General features: G+C 42.7%; 1 protein-coding gene across 3 annotated transcripts in view; it reads left to right on the top strand.

Annotated features, from left to right (window-relative positions):
• RB1 (RB transcriptional corepressor 1) overlaps window positions 1-20,558 on the top strand; it is a 286,970-nt gene that overhangs the window by 253,308 nt on the left and 13,104 nt on the right. For all 3 annotated transcript variants that reach the window (XM_044288473.1, XM_044288474.1, XM_044288472.1), the window contains exons 18-23: window positions 5,279-5,394; window positions 8,076-8,212; window positions 9,095-9,240; window positions 12,583-12,687; window positions 14,944-15,057; window positions 15,208-15,374. In XM_044288473.1, the coding sequence (XP_044144408.1) occupies window positions 5,279-5,394; window positions 8,076-8,212; window positions 9,095-9,240; window positions 12,583-12,687; window positions 14,944-15,057; window positions 15,208-15,374 (785 nt within the window). The remainder of the gene's footprint in view (window positions 1-5,278; window positions 5,395-8,075; window positions 8,213-9,094; window positions 9,241-12,582; window positions 12,688-14,943; window positions 15,058-15,207; window positions 15,375-20,558) is intronic.

The raw sequence follows: 20,558 nt of genomic DNA, 5'->3' as shown, positions 1-20,558 counted from the left end.
ATGCCTCAATTTTTTTTTTTTTATTGCTTGGGGTCCAAAATAGTCAAATGTTACTGTAATTTGTCTGACAAACCTTCCCTGGTCACCATGGGCATTACAAACCTAGGGTATTAATGGTGGTTTTCCACTTGGAAATATCCTTATATTGCTAGGTTAGGATTAACTTTCCTTACCCCGCCTAGCAAAATATGTATTTGAATTGGGGCTTTAGGGTATAAGGGTGCCTTTACACGCGGCAGATTTTGTGGCAGAGAATTCTGCGACTGAAAATCGGTTCCATTAATTTCAATGGGGCAGCAAGGACATGGATTTCTGCAAGCACCATTCAGGTAAAAAGAATTGATTTTCAGTCGCAGAATTTTCTACCACAAAATCTGCCGCATATGAAGACACCTTAAAAGGGTTCTCTCATTTCAGCAAGTGGCATTTACCATGTGGAGGAAGTTAAAACAAGGCACTTACTAATGTATTGTGATTGTCCATATTGCTTCCTTTGTTGGCTGGATTCATTTTTCCATCATTTTATACACTGCTTGTTTCCATGGTTACAGCCACCCTACAATCTAGCAGTGGTGGTCGTGCTTGCGCATTATAGAAAAAAGCTCTGGCCTTTCTGGTGGCTGCGACCATAGGAGCGCATGTAGGCCGGTACTTTTTCCTATAGTGTTCAAGCACGGCCACCGGTGATGTATGGCAGGGTGGTTGTAAACCATGGAAACGAGCAGTGTATAATGTGATGAAAAAATTAGTCTAGCCAGCAAAGGAGGCAATATGGGCAATCACAATACATTAGTAAGTGGTTTGTATTCACTTTCTCTACATGATAAATGCCATTTGCTGAAGTGAGACTAGCCCTTTAAGGGTAAGGGTGCTGACACTTTTTTTATGCAGTTTTCGAAGCGAAAACCAGGAGTGAATTTTAAAAAGTGGAGAAGTATCTGCCCTTAAAGGGGTTGTCAGAGTTATGAAAAAAAATATAGCACTGAAAATCTGATATATAACTGAGCTAAGCAAGTTTTATGCAAAAAAAATATATATACAGGGTGGGCCATTTATATGGATACACCTTAATAAAATGGGAATGGTTGGTGATATTAACTTCCTGTTTGTGGCACAGTATATGTGAGGGGGGAAACTTTTCAAGACGGGTGGTGACCATGGTGGCCATTTTGAAGTCGGCAATTTTGAATCTAACTTTTGTTTATTCAATAGGAAGAGGGTCATGTGACACATCAAAATTATTGGGAATTTCACAAGAAAAACAATGGTGTGCTTGGTTTTAACGTAACTTTATTCTTTTATGAGTTATTTACAAGTTTCTGACCACTTCTAAAATGTGTTCAATGTGCTGCCCATTGTGTTGGATTGTCAATGCAACCCTCTTCTCCCACTCTTCACACACTGATAGCATTTCTCCTGCGGTGTTGCTAGCACAGGCTTCCAGTATCCGTAGTTTTAGGTGCTGCACATCTCGTATCTTTGTGAAGATGTGCAGCACCTGAAACTACGGATACTGGAAGCCTGTGCTAGCAACACCGCAGGAGAAATGCTATCAGTGTGTGAAGAGTGGGAGAAGAGGGTTGCATTGACAATCCAACACAATGGGCAGCACATTGAACACATTTTAGAAGTGGTCAGAAACTTGTAAATAACTCATAAAAGAATAAAGTTACGTTAAAACCAAGCACACCATTGTTTTTCTTGTGAAATTCCCAATAAGTTTGATGTCACATGACCCTCTTTCTATTGAAAAAACAAAAGTTGGATTCAAAATGGCCGACTTCAAAATGGCCGCCATGGTCACCACCCATCTTGAAAAGTTTCCCCCCTCACATATACTAATGTGCCACAAACAGGAAGTTAATATCACCAACCATTCCCATTTTATTAAGGTGTATCCATATAAATGGCCCACCCTGTATATTTCCTTATTTCCCCGGTTCTTTTCTGGCCTTTTGTTTACATGCAATAAAAACAAGCTCTGCCCCTCCCCCTGCTCTGCTAAGGGAGTGAATACAAGAGTTGCCTTGAGTGACATGTCTGACTGCTGGGAGACTCTGCAGCATGTTGTATGTGTAGGACTACAAGTCCCAGCTGTATAATGACACTGCTAAGGGAGTGGATACAAGAGCTGCCCTGAGTGCTGGGAGAAAACAGCAACTTGTAAGTGTAGAACTACATGTCCCAGCTGTATAATGACACTGCTAATACACACAGGATCTTCCCCCTACCTTCTTGTGCAATGCTCTCTCTAGTATGTCAACTCCAGTGCCCAGCATAGTCTCCTCACTGCCTGCAGAGCTGTGCAGCTGAAGGGGTTAAGAATCCTAGCAGAGAGTAGACGGCAGTGAAGGGGGGGGGGGGCATGGCCAGAACAGTGACTCTCGTTTACAGGCTTGTAAACGACCTTTATCAGAGCAGGGAGAGAAGCTGACATCACAGGTCATGTGACCCTCAGTGAAATCTGAGAAACCAGCCCCTGGAGATAAAGTGAATGAATTGGAAAGCTGTTACATTTGCTTAGTTAGGAACATAGAACCAAAAAAATACTCGGATAACTCCTTTAACACTGTCTCTTCTCCTATGATTCACACCTGATTTTGGCAAAACCAGAAATGAATTGAAAAAAGAGAAGTCGTATCAGGAGTGGATCATAAAAGGAAAATATAAAGGACAGAGGCGACTTCTCTTTTTAGAATTCACTCCTGGTTCTGGCTTCTGGAATTACACCAGGAAACCTGACCGTGTGACCTTACACTAAGACAGGTTATGACTTCGGATCAGTACCAAAGTGTCATTTCTATCGTACCCTTTACAAGATGCAGGTTGTTCATATGGATTGCTCTAAACCATCTATTTAGTATTTTCCGTGGTTCTGTATAGTTCTGCACTTCAGATCTTGTTTAGGATGATACATTTAGCATGAACAGACAAAGCCCTGTACCTAAATGAGGGACATATTAGCATTGATTTCAGCTGCCCTCAGATCTGCTCCTGTCACATGTGGACACAGTAGCCATGCAGCGTCTGAAACTATGTGACTGTTGGAACCATGTGCTGTATGATGAGGGGTCAGTGTAATACGTGGCAGTATAAATTAGTTATGTGGTTAGTCAGTTGATTTTTCCATTTTTAGATGCGTATATAATTTCTCAGAAAGCAGTTGACTGTTTAGAAGCTGACCCACCAGTATTTTACAGTGAGCTTCGTTGCATCTAAAGATGCCCATATACATTAATATCGGCAGATCTCATCAAGAATCTGTGTGTGTGGTGGCCTCTCTACCCTCCCGAAGGTAGAAACTCGAATGGTGCATTTCAGTTTATACATGCCCGTTGTTTTAGTTTAGCCTGGAGCCAAGCCGCCACCTTAATTTGTGGTATTGGTATTGTTTCCCTCTCCCCTTTGATGTAAACCTGCACAGTCTGTTCACCTGAGGAGGCTGCTTTATTGGGAGATTAGGGGACGTGACTGTGAGGGGACTGCCACATGCTCAGGTTTTTTATGCAGAGGTTAAAGCTAAAACCATGAGTGGATTGAAAAAAAGTAGAGAAGGTATATATTCACCATAATTCTTTCTCTCCTGTGGCTGTACCCTAAAGCCTAATTCACACGTCTGTGTTTTCCCATCAGTGATTGTGAGCCATTTTGTATTAGGCTTTATGTATATACCCTAACTTGTCATGAGTACCGTAAAGACCTGGATTTATTTGCAGCGATCACCTCTACTGTATGGGGATAAGCAATGGATACTGACATCTCTCGTCCTCATACAGATTTATTGTTTTTGGGCAGCTGATCCCTGTTTACACAGCACAATCTGCTACCCCAAAACTATGATATATGTTTCCACCTAAATGATCATTTCCCCTGATGCTTTGCTCGTTCATTGGGTGATCTGCAGCACCTTTACACAGGTCGTATATCAGAAACAAGCGTTAGCATCATCATTTGTTCATGTTAATCGACCTGACAGTTGCCCCTTGTAAACCCGCCATTTACATGCCATTCTGACCATTGACCGCTTAAGGAGAGACATGCTCCCTCTTACAAAGAACTATGTGTTACTCTGAAATTCTGCAGTTTTTAAGAGGAATTTTTTTTTTAAAAAGAGCTGGGCACATGGTGAAGAGTCCTCTGGGCACCTCCTCCCAGCTTGATGGACAGGGCTTTCCCTGTGGAGAGACCAATCAATCAAGCCAGGTGAGAAGAAGCTTAAGGACACTTCTCCCTGTGTCCCTCTTTGTAACACTATGGGGGAGATTTATCAAAACTGGTGTAAAGGAAAAGTGGCTTAGTTGCCCATAGCAGCCGATCATATTCCATCTTTTATTTTTCAAGGGAGCTTTTAAAATTGAAAGGTGGCATCTGATTGGTTGCTAAGCCAGTTTCCTTTACTCCAGTTTTAATGAATCTACTCTGACACACCACATCATTTCAGAATAGAGATTTTTTTTTGTGATGAATAACCTGTGTATTTTTCATGCTGACCATGTTTAGGGCAGCACGAACCTCATGACTGGTTCACGTCAAGGAGGCGGCCAAATTTCCTTGTGTGTCTATTCTTAGGGAGAAGTAAATCAGCCAACCATGAATATTTAAATATGTCCATATCCCACCAAAATTGGCTGGTTCTGCCAACAAATACATCTATGTCCACCAAGCTGACATAAATACAGACCAGAGTGAATAACATCATAAATGACCCAAAGAACCTCTGGATAAATAAAGAAGGGTCTTATTTTCTGTTCTTCAACAAGTGCCAACATTTTCCCATCTCTCGGCAGGTCAGGCGTAATGAATTTCTTGTTTAAATATGAGATCATATGAAGGCCTCCATCATAAATTTCTTACAAGGTTCCTAGTCTGACTGAGTGAAAATGTGTTCCCGTAAGAGCTGCTCTTATCAGTTTTCTATCATGTACTTTACACCCAGACAAGAACCGGAAATGAGTCAGCCCTATCTTTATTTAAAGAGAATATGTTCCTCAAAGAATATCCTGTGATAAAACGAAAGGACTTTTATCATATTTAAGTTACACTCCATTTTAAAGACTAGTGTCTAATTATTATTCTAGTACACATTTTTTTTTTTTTTATCATTTATTTTTTTGTGGATTTTATGTATGTTGCATTGTAAATACTTTATTCATGGTTCCCAGTACTCAACTAGTCTGTGCAGTTATACATTATCATCATCAGTTCGTAGCATGTATGGGAATGTTTTTATAGAGAGATAAATGTTTGTTTGTTTTTTTTTCTCTTTTTTTCCTTCTAGAATTCTCCTTTGTTTGATCTGATCAGACAAACTAGAGATCGGGAGGGAACAGATCACCCTGAAATACCAAGCACAGTACCACAGCCGTCACAACACAATCCTACTGCAGCCGATCTGTAAGTAGAAAGTGAACATTAAAGGAGTTTTCTGGGAGTTTGTAGGGGTCTGAATTATTTATTGAAACCATTTACTTAAATGGCAGCACTGCAGTAACAAGGCACAGCCACTGTACAGTGAATGGAGCCGTGAAGTTACAGTGCCTGATTCTGGGCACAGCAGCTCCTGCTGATTGGCACGGTTGCTGGGATTTGTACCCTCCAGCTATTCTTACATTGTATATCTATCCTTTAAAAGGGTTTTTCAATCACAGACGATGGGGGCATATCGCTAGGATATTCCCCTGTTGACTGATAGGTGCAGGTCCCACCTCTGAGACCCGCACCTACACCGAGAACGGAGCTGGGAAAGACGATGGAGGGCGCACAGCCGCCCTCTATTCATTTCTATGGGGCCCGGAAAATAGCCGAGCGCTGGCCCCATAGAAATGAATGGGAGCAGTGGCTGTGCAAGTGCAGTGCACGCCCATTCACTTGTATGGGGAGAGTGCTCGGTGGTGGCCGGACCCAGGAAAACCCGGTCCAGCCATCACTCTCTAGTGATATGCCCCCATGGGAATACCCCTTTAAGGCCCTTATACAGCTTAAGATAATCGTTCAGATTATTGCTAAGTGTTAGTATCAACGCTCGTTAGCAATTATCTGGCAGTGTATTACTGCCACCGTTTACCCGATGAAAGAGTGGAATCTTTTAGCAGGTTTGAAAATCCTCATTTGTCGGCGGCAGATCGTGCCATGTAATCTGCACTCTGCTGTTGGTAAACAGTGATTCAGTATGAAGAAGAGCAATGGCATTAGTGATCGTTCCTCTCCATACTGAGGAGGAGATCGCTGTATGTAATAGCAGTGGTCTCCTCCGCTAGCAAACAGGTGATTGCCGGGAAGGAACGTGTCCTTCCCCGAAAATCTCCTGCAGATTCTGCAGGTGTAATAGGACCTTTACTGTGAAATAAAAGGTTGTTCATTGTCTGCCATATGAATAGAACTGTGCTGTAGGATTCTCACCCCTCTCCATGGGAGTGGAAAAAGTGATTGAAGTGTGTATAATTACAAATAAAAATGAAATGTCCTCATGCTTTTGTCCAAGTAATCTCCCTAAGTGTAAGGGATCATGCACGCAGTCGTAAGTATTTTACGGTCCGCAAATCATGGATCCCGGCCGAATGTATGCCACCATTTATTTTTTAACCTCTGTAGAAATGTCATATTCTTGTCCGCAAAACGGACAAGAATAGGACATGTCCTGTCTTTTTTGCGGGGCCTCGGAAGCTAACTGATGTGGGTGCAGACAGCACAAGCAGGTGAGGCACCAGGTGGGGGGGGGGGGGGGGGGAGGGGGAACCAACCGAAGGGCCATGGGCTGAAGGGAAGGGGTTAGGTTAAGAAATTGGATTTTGGGGTGGGGGGGGTGCCATTTCAGTTTAGCCTCAGGCAGCAGAAAGGCTAGGTGCACCCCTGAGCACAAGGCCCCATTGAAGTGAATGGGCCAGCATCCGATCTGCAAAAAATGCGGATTGGATGCTGAATGAACATATTCTGCCAGGGGAAATGTTTTTTTCTAATCTGCTTTTATTTTCTGATGCCAAGTTAACTTTTGCGGACAGCATACGGCCCTCTGACCCCTGCCGATCTAATATTGATGACTATACTAAGGATAGGTCATCAATATATATTGGTGCATATCCCTTTAAGAAGGTTATGATTACTTGAGATGACCTACATGTATCTATATATGTATTTTAAATCCTATACAGAGGAATTATACATTTTATTTGCATGTAAAAGACTCAGTTATTTTTTAATACAAGTAAGGCGTTTCCTATTGTATTTGAACTGTACACGTTCAAAGCTCTAGTGCAGGGGTCGGCAACATTTTTTGTACAGAGTGGCTGAAGCGGAAAGTAATATAACACAAATATGTGACACAAACCAAGTATTTACTAACTATGTCTCCAAATTCTCAACAAGACTACCGGACCTGGTTTACAACTTTTCAGAAAAATAGATAGTAAAGATTGTCACTGCTCCTCGGAATCCTCCTAAGGCTGAATGCACACGGCCATGAGCGGTCCGTGGTATCCCGGCCTGGCATCCTGCTGAGAGCAGGCGCGCACGGCGTCATTGGTTGCTATGACACCGTGCGCTTCATGCCGCCGCTGCACTACAGTAATACACTTGTATGATCAACAGAGAAAGGGAACATTAGACAGGTAATATTATTAATAGATTGGGCAAAATGGCACAGTAGAAAATAAAGGGGCAGCTATTGTTTTTAGTCGATGCAGAAAAGGCATTTGACAACTTGGATTGGCCATGGCTTTTTCAGGCAATGGAGGTGATGGGGTTTAATGGCATTTTTCTTAACATGGTGAAAGCAATATATCACCAAAAGCCTAATTGATTGCCCAAGGTCAAGTGTCAGGTTTAAATTAGGTAAGGGAACTCGTCACCAATGCCCCCTGTTTCTACTCCTGTTTAAACTAGCTCTGGAGCCACTATAGCTTTATGTGCAGTCAGTGGTGGAGATGGCAGACATATGTGGGGAAAAAAGGAGTTATGAATCAATCTGTTTGATCCGATTTTGTGTGGCAGTGTCAATTCGTTGGCACTATCCAAAACAATTTACAAAATAGGCTGTCCTATGAATATTCATGTACTAATATTTGCATCCTCTCTTTCAGCTACCTCTCACCTACGAGAAATGTGCACAAGTGTGCTGCCCCTAGTGTCCACGTAACATCCAGTACAAATGGGCAGAGCGCACCTGCTTCCCAGCCCCAGCAGAGATCTACCTCACTTTCCGTTTTTTATAAAAAAGGTATCAAATTAACCAGGACTAAACCCAGAAATGCCAAGCTATTTTACACATGCTGAGCGGACAGGCTACCACTTACTGGTCATGTACATGTAGTCTGATAACTGCCTCCACCAGCACAGAAAATGTGTCTTTTGTATGAGAAAGGCCTCATGCACATGACCGTTGTTGTGTTCCGTTCCGCAAAATGGGGTTCCGTTGTTCCATGATCCGTTTCCATTTTTGTTTCCGTGTGTCTTCCTTTATTTTTGGAGGATCACCAGACATGGAAAGGAAAAAAAAAAGTCTAAGTCAAGTTTGCCATGCAAATGATAGGGAAAAAAAACGGACGCGGATGACAATCTTGTGTGCCTCCACGTTTTTTCACAGCCCCGTTCACTTGAATGGGTCCGCGAACCGTTTTCCGTAAAAAAAATAATAATAATTAGGACAGGTTATATTTTTTTGATGGACTGGAACCACGGATCACGGACGCGGATGACAAACTGTGCATTAGCCGAGTTTTCAACGGACCCATTGAAAGTCAACGGGTCCGCAGAAAATCACGAAAAACGGAACAACAGACACGGAATGAAACAACGGTCGTGTGCATGAGGCCAAAAGTGAAGGATTGCATTTTTGCATTTCTTTAGATTATAAACTGAGTGCATTTATTGGTCTAAATTGTTTAACAATGTATTGCAAGCTTTATAGGAATAGAAGACGTTCTGAGCAAGATCTGTTTGCTTTTTTTGACCCTTGCTGGGAAGCCTGTTGTTTTATAGTTAAGTGACTGATCGTGATTTTGTATGTTACATATGATGTCCTATGAATTAATGTCATTTAGGTTTCCAAGTTAAAACAAGATAATTTAGATTAATGGTGTTTACTTCTTGTGTTGCTCAGTGTACCGTCTGGCTTACCTCAGGCTGCAGAGCCTATGCAACAGTCTCTTACATGACCATCCAGAATTTGAGCAAATCATCTGGACACTCTTCCAACATACCTTACAACACGAATATGAACTGATGAAGGACAGACACTTAGACCAGGTAATGCTTCCTGTTGCCCTGGTATTGATTTGACACAGAATTGCCATGTTGTACTTATACTTAAAGGGGTTGTGTCCTCTGACACATTGGTGGCATATCGCTAGGATATTCCAAAGCTGGTCTCTGAGACTATAACTACTCAAGCAAGCTCTTATACTGCCAATAGTGGTTCAGGAAAAGGAGACTATAAGGTCAGACATCAAGGTATTGTGCACATTTATGGCGGAGGGAGATTTTGCTGCTGTGAGCGGGAACACTGCTAATGTACCCTCCACACTTTGAGCCATGTCTTTTATCTGTACCCCTCAGCCATAAATTACAGAAACTATACCAAAAACTAAGGTTCTGCAGAGAGACTTTAGAAAGGTAAAGGCATACCACAACCCCATCATTGTTGTTATCCATCCATACATTGCTATTAGGAATAAATTGCACTGTGGAATTGCTGTTGGAATTGTGCCTTGATACTACTACTCCTATTCTTCATTTTAGTAAAGAGAGACCTGTTTATTTACACCAACTGGCCTGGTCACTGACTCCATCATCATTCATCGGCTGTTGCATCTGCATCCATACTCCTGCCTTCCTCCCTGCAAAAACACTTAAAGGGGTTTTCCAAGATTTAAATACTGATGACCTATTCTCTGGATAGGTCATCAGTATCTGATCGGTGGGGGTTGGACACCTGGGACCCCTGCCAATCAGCTGTTTGAGAAGCACAGCCTCTATACAATGTCAGACACTGTGCTTGCTAAGTACGGAGAAGGCCATAATGCTCACAGGAGTGCTGCTGCCTTCTCAAAAAGGCAGGGCTCCTGGGTCCCGTACCACCACCGATCAGATACTAATCAGGTAGATGTACCTGCAGCTTACCTCCACTATGGAAAGAATCATACTCGCCTGCTATTTACAGCCCTGGTAATGCATGCTGGCTTCTGTGTGTCCATTTTCCGGGCGGCGGCTTGTTTAATTCGTCCACAACGTGGGCATGATCATCTGCTCTGCTGCAGCCAATGTCTGGATTCAGCTGCAATGTGTTCACAAGAGACACATCACCACTGAAGCACGTTACTGGCTGCAGCAGAACAGATGATCATGTCCATGACGGGGACGAGTTAAACAAGCCGCTGCCCAGAAAATGGACACACAGGAGCCAACACACAAGACCAGAGCAGCGGGGAGTAGTTAATTATGATTCTTTTCACCTGTGAAAAGTTACTTATTCCCGGACAACATCTTCACATCAATCCAGCAGTCCCATAACATAAAGGTGTCCGTGCTTGCGTGGGAAACACACCTATTGGACATTTGTGGCATATCAAAACAATATGCCACAAATTTTGACATGGGGAAACCCCTTTAAAAGAGTTGTAAAATATTGGGGGGACCTGTAAAGGAAAGATTAGTTACCAGCTTTCCGCTCATTCTCCTCCAGGCTTGTGATGCTTCCTTGATGTCAACATCCGGTTTGACATTGCCGCTGCCAATCACTGGCCACAGAGGTGACCGACGACTCTTATGTCATGACAAATGGTCACGTGACACAAAGGTGTCCGGTCTCTGCCAGTGATTGGCAGCGGCAATGTCAAACCAGGTGTTTACATCGAGGGAGCCCAGCAGAGCATCGCAGTCCTGGAGGAGAAGGAGCGGTGAGCCGGCGCCAGGAAGCAGGTCTGGCCAAGTGTACTATATAATACAGAACAGTACTATAGTAAACAGAAACAGTATTTTTATGTCCCATATAAAGAAAATAGGAAAAATAGAGGCACAAAGTTAAGCTCTCTGTCACAGGATCGTTATAGCCCAATCTCTTTAATGACAGTTCACGCAGTATAGTGCTTTTCCAGTAAAGATGACCATGTATATTTAACAATTGTGTCCTCTAGGGTTAAGCTTATTACTAGGGATGAGCGAAGCGACTTCGGATGAAACATTCTTAGTCGATTCGCATAAATCTTCATTCCAATACTGTACGGAGCATTAAAACCATTTCCCGAACCCGGGTTCGGTTCCAAGGTACCACTTGGAACCGAACCAGAGTTCGGGAAATGTTTTTTTACAGTACAAATTTATTGATAAAGTTATTACCCGAAGTCTTGCGAGACTTTGCAAAGCAATAAAGTCGGCTCATCTGAGCCAATACATTCTAATCCTGTACGGAGCAGGAGCTCCGTACAGTATTGGAACAAAGTTTTATGCGAATCGAATTCAGATGTTTCATCCAAACTTGATTCACTCATCCCTACCTATTACCACTGAGACATTTGAGGCTCATGCATACGGCCGTAAGTGTTTTGTGGTCCGTAAAACACGGATCCTGGCTCAATGATGCGGACAGCACAAGGGTGTGTTGTCTGCATTTTTTGCAGCCCCATTGAGATGAATGGGTCCGTATCCGATCCGTCAAAAATGTGCATTGGATGTGGACCGAAACTACGGCTGTGTGCATGAGCCTTAACTCGTATACCTGTATGTGCAGTATTGCTATAATTTTCATAGGTGTTGGGCAACACAAGTTTTCTCAGTAGTTTGTATCTGCCTGGATCTGTCCACACCAAATGTGCTGGAAGGGATTTATCTTCAATTCATTTGTTTACACTGATCATGTGATCTGATTTAAATGTAAATTGTACCTTTTTTGCATCTTAACAGTTCTGCTGTGAACTTTTCTATAGTGTGCTCTAGATTAAAGAATCCTTCCACTGAGCAGCTTCCATAGTGGTCGCACTGAGGACCTCTGTAGGCCCGCTCACCGCCTTAGTCCACATGCCCGGCCTCAAACCTTAGGTCACAGTGCCTGTTATGAATTATGGCTGTGTGCATTGCCGGATTGGTTGGTCCCAGAGCTCAGAACAAGCACAAGCCATGGTGCCCACAGTCCTCTTAATGTCCTGATGCTAGCTAGCTTAATACCGTTCTCTGTGAGGATCAAAGCTGGCGCCGCCACAGACTCCTCACTCTTATCTGTACTCAGAGAGCTATCACCTATGATATCTGTGGTGTTACATAGCACTGTAGGTAACATCTACTACATTATCTGTACTCAGAGAGCTATCACTAGTTATCTGTGGTTACATAGGACTGCAGGTAACATCTACTACATTATCTGTACTCCGAGTTATCAGCATGTGCCAACTATTGTGACTTATGAACATTGACTTCTTCTGCTTAGGTCATGGAACATGGCAGAAATCGATAAGCACATTGTCAGTGATTTGGGTTATCATACAAAACTTCAACCCTTTCAAATCAACTGTTGTCAACCAGTTGTTCACAATATTATTTATCTAATGTATGGACATTATTTGGTAATAATGAATATCTTAATGATTTTTTTTTTAGATTATGATGTGTTCCATGTATGGCATTTGCAAAGCTAAAAACATTGATCTCAGGTTTAAGACCATTGTGACGGCGTACAAAAAGCTAACGAACACAAACCAAGAGGTAAGTGACATTAATTGCATAGAGCTGTGAAAATAATTTTTTTGTTGACTTTTTGTTTTATAAATACTATGGCTCTGATTTATTTATACCTTCACTTAGGAATTCTGGTGTCAAAAATTGCAAAAAATGTTCTTTGCATATTTACACCTCTCACTCCAGTTTTGTAATGTGGGTGGGAAAGTAGGCGTGATTAGCTATGTTAATGAGTTTTACTCCAGATTTATCATTTAAACTTTTTTTTTTTTGTAATTCGCAATCTCACTCCAGGAGGAGGGTGGAGTAGGAAAACTGGAGGAGCTTCTCTAGACAGAAGTGTAGATACGTTTATCAAGTAACACGAGACATTTGATAAATGTGGCATAAAGTACTCCAATGCAGGATCAAGCAAAACTGAGTTCACATTTCCCCCTCATGATAAATTTCCCCCCTGTGTACTTTCAATGCACACATGGTGGTTATTTGGGCAAACCCACTTTTCCAGACACAAAGGAAATTGTAATTTGTGCTGGAGGCTCGAGAGGTCACATTCGTCACTCAGTGCCCAGTTATCCTTCATTAAAATGTATGGTTCTCTTCCTGATATTCACGGAAACAAAACTAAGGCTGGTCATAAATATTAGCCAGCTATTGGCTGCTCGACATTTCAACCGCTGGGCCTGGTCAAGCGTTCATATGTTCTCAATAGGGAGTGGAGTAAGCTGATGCCAGACTACTGGCAGTGGCTTATCCCCCAAGAACAACTGGATTGGGCATGTTAAAGTCCAACAGCCCAATCTGTTAGAAGGACCTATTCCCCCATACACATTAAATGGTCGGACAGTTTGGTGGAAATCTATGGGTTTGGCGGACATACATTTAATGTGTGACCAGCTGCAGAAAGCTTTAAATAGATATTTTTAGTCTTAAAAGTTTCTTAAGGCCCTTTTACACAGGCAAATGATTGGACGGACAGATAAGACAGCTGACATAGAAACAACCAGTAAGGGTGTGTTCACACGTTCAGGTTTCTGCATGCAGTTTTGGAAGACAAAATCGGGAGTGGATCATAAAGGGCAAATACTACTTCTTCTTTTTCTGAATTCACCCCTCGCTTTTGCTTCCAAAACTGCATCAGGAAACCTGACCTTGTGGCCATATCCTAACAAACACACAAACAAAAACTGGCATTAGACAGTGGCTTATGGCAGATTTACCAGGGCAGTTGTCAGGTCGATTATCGGGAATGAATGTTTGAACGAATGCTCATTCCCGATATGGTGCCTTCACACCCTGCAGATTTTGTGTGACTGAAAATCATTTCCATTTACCTGAATGGGGATTCCAGAAATCTATGTTCTTGAAAGGACCTTGATCGTCCCGTATAAAGGTGCTGTAGATCACCCAATAAACAAGCAAAGTACATGTTCATCTGGTAAAATCATCTTTGACACAGACACCTAGATCACCATCTCCAGGCAGCAGATTGTGCTGTGATCTACTACCCAGAAGCAATGACTTTGTATGAGGACGAGTCATAGCAGTAGCCGTCACTTGTCCCCATACGGTGGAGGTGATAGCTCCATGTAAATGCAGCTCTTCACCTCCACTGACGAGCAGACAGGTATCTGGAAGGAAAGGTCCCTACCTGATAATTGGCATGTGCAAATGCACCTTTAGTTAAAACTTCCCACCATACAAGTGCTGTGTTCCTTGTACTGATTACATTATATAATAGTAATGGAAATGAAAGAATACATAGTACAAGAAAGTAGGGGATGGAGTAATGTGATGCCAGACTCCTGGCAGTGGCTTATCTCCCAAGAACAACTGGATTGGGCATGTTAAAGTCCAACAGCCCAATCTGTCAGGATGTGCCCTCACCCCCCATACGCATTAAATGGTCGGACAGTTTAGTGGAAATCTGTGGGTTTGGCTCTGACATACATTTACTGTGTATGACCAGCTTTACTGACTGTCTGCTGCAGAATGGTTTAAATAGTTATTTTTAGTCTTAAAGGTTTCTTAAGGCCCTTTTATGCAAGGCTAGAATACATAGAACAATGAAAGAATACATAGTACAAGAAAGTATTTAACAATAGTAGATAACATAGAGAATTTAGTTCAGTTACTTTTTATTTTAAAGATCCATTAGTGCGGAGGGAATCCCCACACTTATCTGCTGCTTCCATGTATATTGGTTGTCTGGTAAAATGTATTATTGCCACCTTCTGCTGTATATGCAGAATCTGTTTGATTAACTTTTACTTTGCTTTACAGACGTTCAAGCATGTGTTAATCCGCGAAGGACAGCATGACTCTATCATCGTCTTCTATAACCTGGTCTTCATGCAGAAACTAAAAACTAACATTTTGCAGTATGCATCCCCAAGGGTGAGATTGTTATAATGTTGTGCATGCACAGATGTAACTGTCGACAGGATTACAATACTTTTGTCATGTGGAAACCTGATAGACATTACACATAAGAACGTATAAAACATTTTTCAACCAACTTTCTGTTTGTTCTATTGTGTCTTTCAGCCCCCAACCTTATCCCCAATTCCTCAAATCCCACGAAGTCCCTATAGATTTCCAAATTCTCCTTTAAAGGTTCCTGTGGGAAATAACATCACTGTTTCCCCTTTAAGAAGTCCATACAAATCATCTGATGGACTGCTTTCACCAACAAAGCTCACTCCAAGAACTAGGTATGTTGAGTAGATAGATAAGCTGCCCATAAATATTTGTCAGCAAACTAATATGAGAGCAAGCGGTAGAGCTGAAGGGATTGTTGGCTTTGTTTTTCCTCTGGGACGAACCATACCTGATGAATCTGTCAGCTACTCACCCAATTTGAAATAATATATGTGTCAATAGTCACATTGGAAGTGATAACTGGCCGCTGTTATGTTACACATAGGATTTAACAGAGATTTAAGTTCACACTGTAAAATGCTTTCAAATTCTTTGGATTTTACATTACACAACGGACAGGATAAAATCTGAAATCAAATTTTAACTTTAACCTTGTTCACATACAATGTGATGTGCTAAATTCGCCAATACACCCAATGTGAACATGACTTTTACAATTTGGTTGGTTCCAGGGGTGTTCTTCACTGTATTCCATGTAAAATACATAGTGACCTCAAGAGCCACAATGTGTCAAAGTTTTCTTTATCCTTTTTCTGTATATATATTTTTTTCTTTACTCAAGACACTTCACCTGATGTCAGGTTTAAAGAGGGCCTTTCACCTGGAAAAACATTGTGAACTAAGTATCCTGACATATACAGCGGCGCCCGGGGATCTCACTGCACTTAATATTATCCCTGGGCGCCGCTCTGTTCTCCCGTTATGTCCTCCAGTATGTTCGGGGACTTGGTTATAGTAGGAGGAAACTGCCCTTGTTCTGCTGGGCGTCTCCTTCTCCTAGGCTGTAGCGCTGGCCAAACGCAGCGCAGAGCTCACAGCCTAGGAGGAGGAGACGCCCAGCAGAACAAGGGCAGTCTCCTCCTACTATAACCAAGTCCCCGAACATACCAGAGGACATAACGGGAGAACGGAGCGGCGCCCAGGGATAACAGTAAGTGCAGTCAGATCCCCGGGCGCCGCTGTATATGTCAGGATACTTAGTTCACAATGTTTTTCCAGGTGAAAGGTCCTCTTTAACCACCTCCCGACCGCCTAACGCGCCGATGCGTCCGGGAGGTGGTTGATTTGTTCCTCCTGGACGCATCGGCGCGTCATCTCGCGATACCCGAGATTTCCTGTGAACGCACGCAGGCGCGCGCGCTCACAGGAACAGAAGGTAAGCGAGTGGATCTCCAGCCTGCCAGCGGCGATCGCTCGCTGGCAGGCTGGAGATGTGATTTTTTTTAACCCCTAACAAGTATATTAGACGCTGTTTTGATAACAGCGTCTAATATACCTACTACCTGGTCCTCTGGTGGTCCCTTTTGTTAGGATCGACCACCAGAGGACACAGGTAGGTCAGTAAAGTCGCACAAAACACTACACTACACCCCCCCCCCCCCCGGTCACTTATTAACCCCTTATAAACCCCTGATCACCCCATATAAACTCCCTGATCACCCCCCCCTGTCATTGATCACCCCCCTGTCATTGATCACCCCCCTGTCATGCTCCGTTCAGACGTCCGTATGATTTTTACGGATCCACAGATACATGGATCGGATCCGCAAAACACATACGGACGTCTGAATGGAGCCTTACAGGGGGGGTGATCAATGACAGGCGGGTGATCACCCATATAGATTCCCTGATCACCCCCTGCATTGATCACCCCCCTGTCATTGATCACCCCCCTGTAAGGCTCCATTCAGACGTCCGTATGATTTTTACGGATACATGGATACATGGATCGGATCCGCAAAACACATGCGGACGTCTGAATGGAGTCTTACAAGGGGGTGATCAATGACAGGCGGGTGATCACCCATATAGATTCCCTTAACACCCCCTGTCATTGATCACCCCCCTGTCATTGATCACCCCCCTGCAAGGCTCCATTCAGACGTCCGTATGATTTTTACGGATACATGGATCGGATCCGCAAAACAAATGCGGACGTCTGAATGGAGCCTTACAGGGGGGTGATCAATGACAGGCGGGTGATCACCCATATAGATTCCCTGATCACCCCCTGTCATTGATCACCCCCCTGCAAGGCTCCATTCAGACGTCCGTATGATTTTTACGGATACATGGATACATGGATCGGATCCGCAAAACACATGCGGACGTCTGAATGGAGCCTTACAGGGGGGTGATCATCCCATATACACTCCCTGATCACCCCCTGTCATTGATCACACCCCTGTAAGGCTCCATTCAGACGTCCGCATTTGTTTTGCGGATCCTATCCATGGATCCGTAAAAATCATACGGACGTCTGAATGGAGCCTTACCAGGGGGGTGATCAATGATGGAGGTGATCAGGGAGTCTATATAGGTGATCACCCCCCTGTCATTGATCACCCCCCTGTCATTGATCACCCCCCTGTCATTGATCACCCCCCCCTGTAAGGGTCCATTCACACGTCCGTTATTTGTTTCCTGATCTGTTCCGTTTTTTGCTGAACAGATCTGGACCAGATCTGGACCCATTCATTTTCAATGGGTCCTGAAAAAAAACGGACAGCACAATGTCAGATTTTTTTTCAGGACCCATTGAAAATGAATGGGTCCAGATCTGGTCCAGATCTGTTCAGCAAAAAACGGAACAGATCAGGAAAGAAACAACGGACGTGTGAATAGACCCTAAGGCTCCATTCAGACATTTTTTTGGCTCAAGTTAGCGGAAATATATATTTTTTTTGTTTGTTTTTTCTTACAAAGTCTCATATTCCACTAACTTGTGTCAAAAAATAAAATCTCACATGAACTCACCATACCCCTCACGGAATCCAAATGCGTAAACATTTTTAGACATTTATATTCCAGACTTCTTCTCACGCTTTAGGGCCCCTAAAAAGCCAGGGCAGTATAAATACCCCACATGTGACCCCATTTCGGAAAGAAGACACCCCAAGGTATTCCGTGAGGGGCATATTGAGTCCATGAAAGATTGAAATGTTTGTCCTAAGTTAGCGGAAAGTGAGACTTTGTGAGAAAAAAACTAAAAAAATCAATTTCCGCTAACTTTTAATTTTTAAAAATAAAAATTTCTATGAACTCGCCAGGCCCCTCATTGAATATCTTGGGGTGTCTTCTTTCCAAAGTGGGGTCACATGTGGGGTATTTATACTGCCCTGGCTTTTTAGGGGCCCTAAAGCGTGAGAAGAAGTCTGGGATCCAAATGTCTGAAAATGCCCTCCTAAAAGGAATTTGGGCACCTTTGCGCATCTAGGCTGCAAAAAAGTGTCACACATCTGGTATCGCCGTACTCAGGAGAAGTTGGGCAATGTGTTTTGGGGTGTCATTTTACATATACCCATGCTGGGTGAGAAAAATATCTTGGTCAAATGCCAACTTTGTATAAAAAAATGGGAAAAGTTGTCTTTTGCCAAGATATTTCTCTCACCCAGCATGGGTATATGTAAAATGACACCCCAAAACACATTGCCCAACTTCTCCTGAGTACGGCGATACCACATGTGTGACACTTTTTTGCAGCCAAGGTGGGCAAAGGGGCACATATTCCAAAGTGCACCTTTCGGATTTCGCAGGCCATTTTTTACACATTTTGATTGCAAAGTTCTTCTCACACATTTGGGCCCCTAAATTGCCAGGGCAGTATAACTACCCCACAAGTGACCCCATTTTGGAAAAGAAGACACCCCAAGGTATTCTGTGAGGGGCATGGCGAGTTCCTAGAATTTTTTATTTTTTGTCGCAAGTTAGTGGAATATGAGACTTTGTAAGAAAAAAATTAAATTAAATTAAAATCATCATTTTCCGCTAACTTGTGACAAAAAATAAAAAGTTCTATGAACTCACTATGCCCATCAGCGAATACCTTAGGGTGCCTACTTTCCGAAATGGGGTCATTTGTGGGGGTTTTCTACTGTCTGGGCATTGTAGAACCTCAGGAATCATGACAGGTGCTCAGAAAGTCAGAGCTGCTTCAAAAAGCGGAAATTCAAATTTTTGTACCATAGTTTGTAAACGCTATAACTTTTACCCAAACCATTTTTTTTTTGCCCAAACATTTTTTTTTATCAAAGACATGTAGAACAATAAATTTAGTGAAAAATTTATATATGAATGTCGTTTTTTTGCAAAATTTTACAGCTGAAAGTGAAAATTTTTTGCAAAAAAATCGTTACATTTCGATTAATAACAAAAAAAGTAAAAATGTCAGCAGCAATGAAATACCACCAAATGAAAGCTCTATTAGTGAGAAGAAAAGGAGGTAAAATTCATTTGGGTGGTAAGTTGCATGACCGGGCGATAAACGGTGAAAGTAGTGTAGTGCCGAAGTGTAAAAAGTGGCCTGGTCATGAAGGGGGTTTCACCTAGCGGGGCTGAAGTGGTTAATGTGCAGCACAGGATGTAGATGGATTAGCTTGTAAGGGAGGATTAGTACCGCTTTTACACACTTGTGGCAGCAGAGATCTACCATAATGTGATTGTATCCAGTCTATCCTAGTTTTCCTCCCCGCTGACCCTTTTTTTTTTACGTTTTCTAGTTGGCATTTAAAGAACATAATTGCGACTGCATAGCCATGGGCTTTGTTGGTTGGTGTAATTTGCATTCCTGTCTGATTTAAGGCTGGTTTCACGTGAGCGAGTTCAATGCGTTGAACTCGCAGAGTGTGTCTGGGAGAGCTGCCGTCCTGACCTACATAGCACTGATAGGAACACATAGCATTATATTGATTGATGATGCTATGTAACCCTTGGAGTTTAGAATGTATTGAATAACACCGACATAATGCTGTCAGTGTTATCCAATACATTCCAGAACTCTGAGGGTTACATAGGATCGCACAGCATTATATTGATTTATGATGCTATTAGGCCAAGTAGGTCAGGATGGGAGCTTTCGCAGACACACGCTGAGAGTTCAACGCATTGAATTTGCTTGTGAGAAACCAGCCTAAAGGGGTATTCTCATCTGGACATCTATGATATGTCCTCCTCTGGGACCTGCTCTGATCTTGAGAATGGGACACCATATCATGCCTTTGAAAATGAAGAGATGGCTACAGTTCTGTGGCTCTCTGCGTTCACTTTTGTTCGACTGCATAAAACAGCAAAGTAAGCACACTGCTATTTGTGGAAGTCCTACAGAAGTAAATGGGCCATCCATGAGGGTAAATAGAATAAAGATCCTGTAAGAGTGGAAGCAATGTCACCAGTGTCTCTTATCCTGGTGTCCTGTAAAAATTTTTTTCCAAAATAACTGCATATGTTAACAGTTTTCT

The sequence above is a fragment of the Bufo gargarizans genome, chromosome 3 (genome assembly GCF_014858855.1).
Source record: "Bufo gargarizans isolate SCDJY-AF-19 chromosome 3, ASM1485885v1, whole genome shotgun sequence".
Taxonomy (NCBI): domain Eukaryota; kingdom Metazoa; phylum Chordata; class Amphibia; order Anura; family Bufonidae; genus Bufo; species Bufo gargarizans.
Note: the sequence above shows the minus strand (reverse complement) of the source record. Positions and strands in the feature narration are given on the sequence as shown.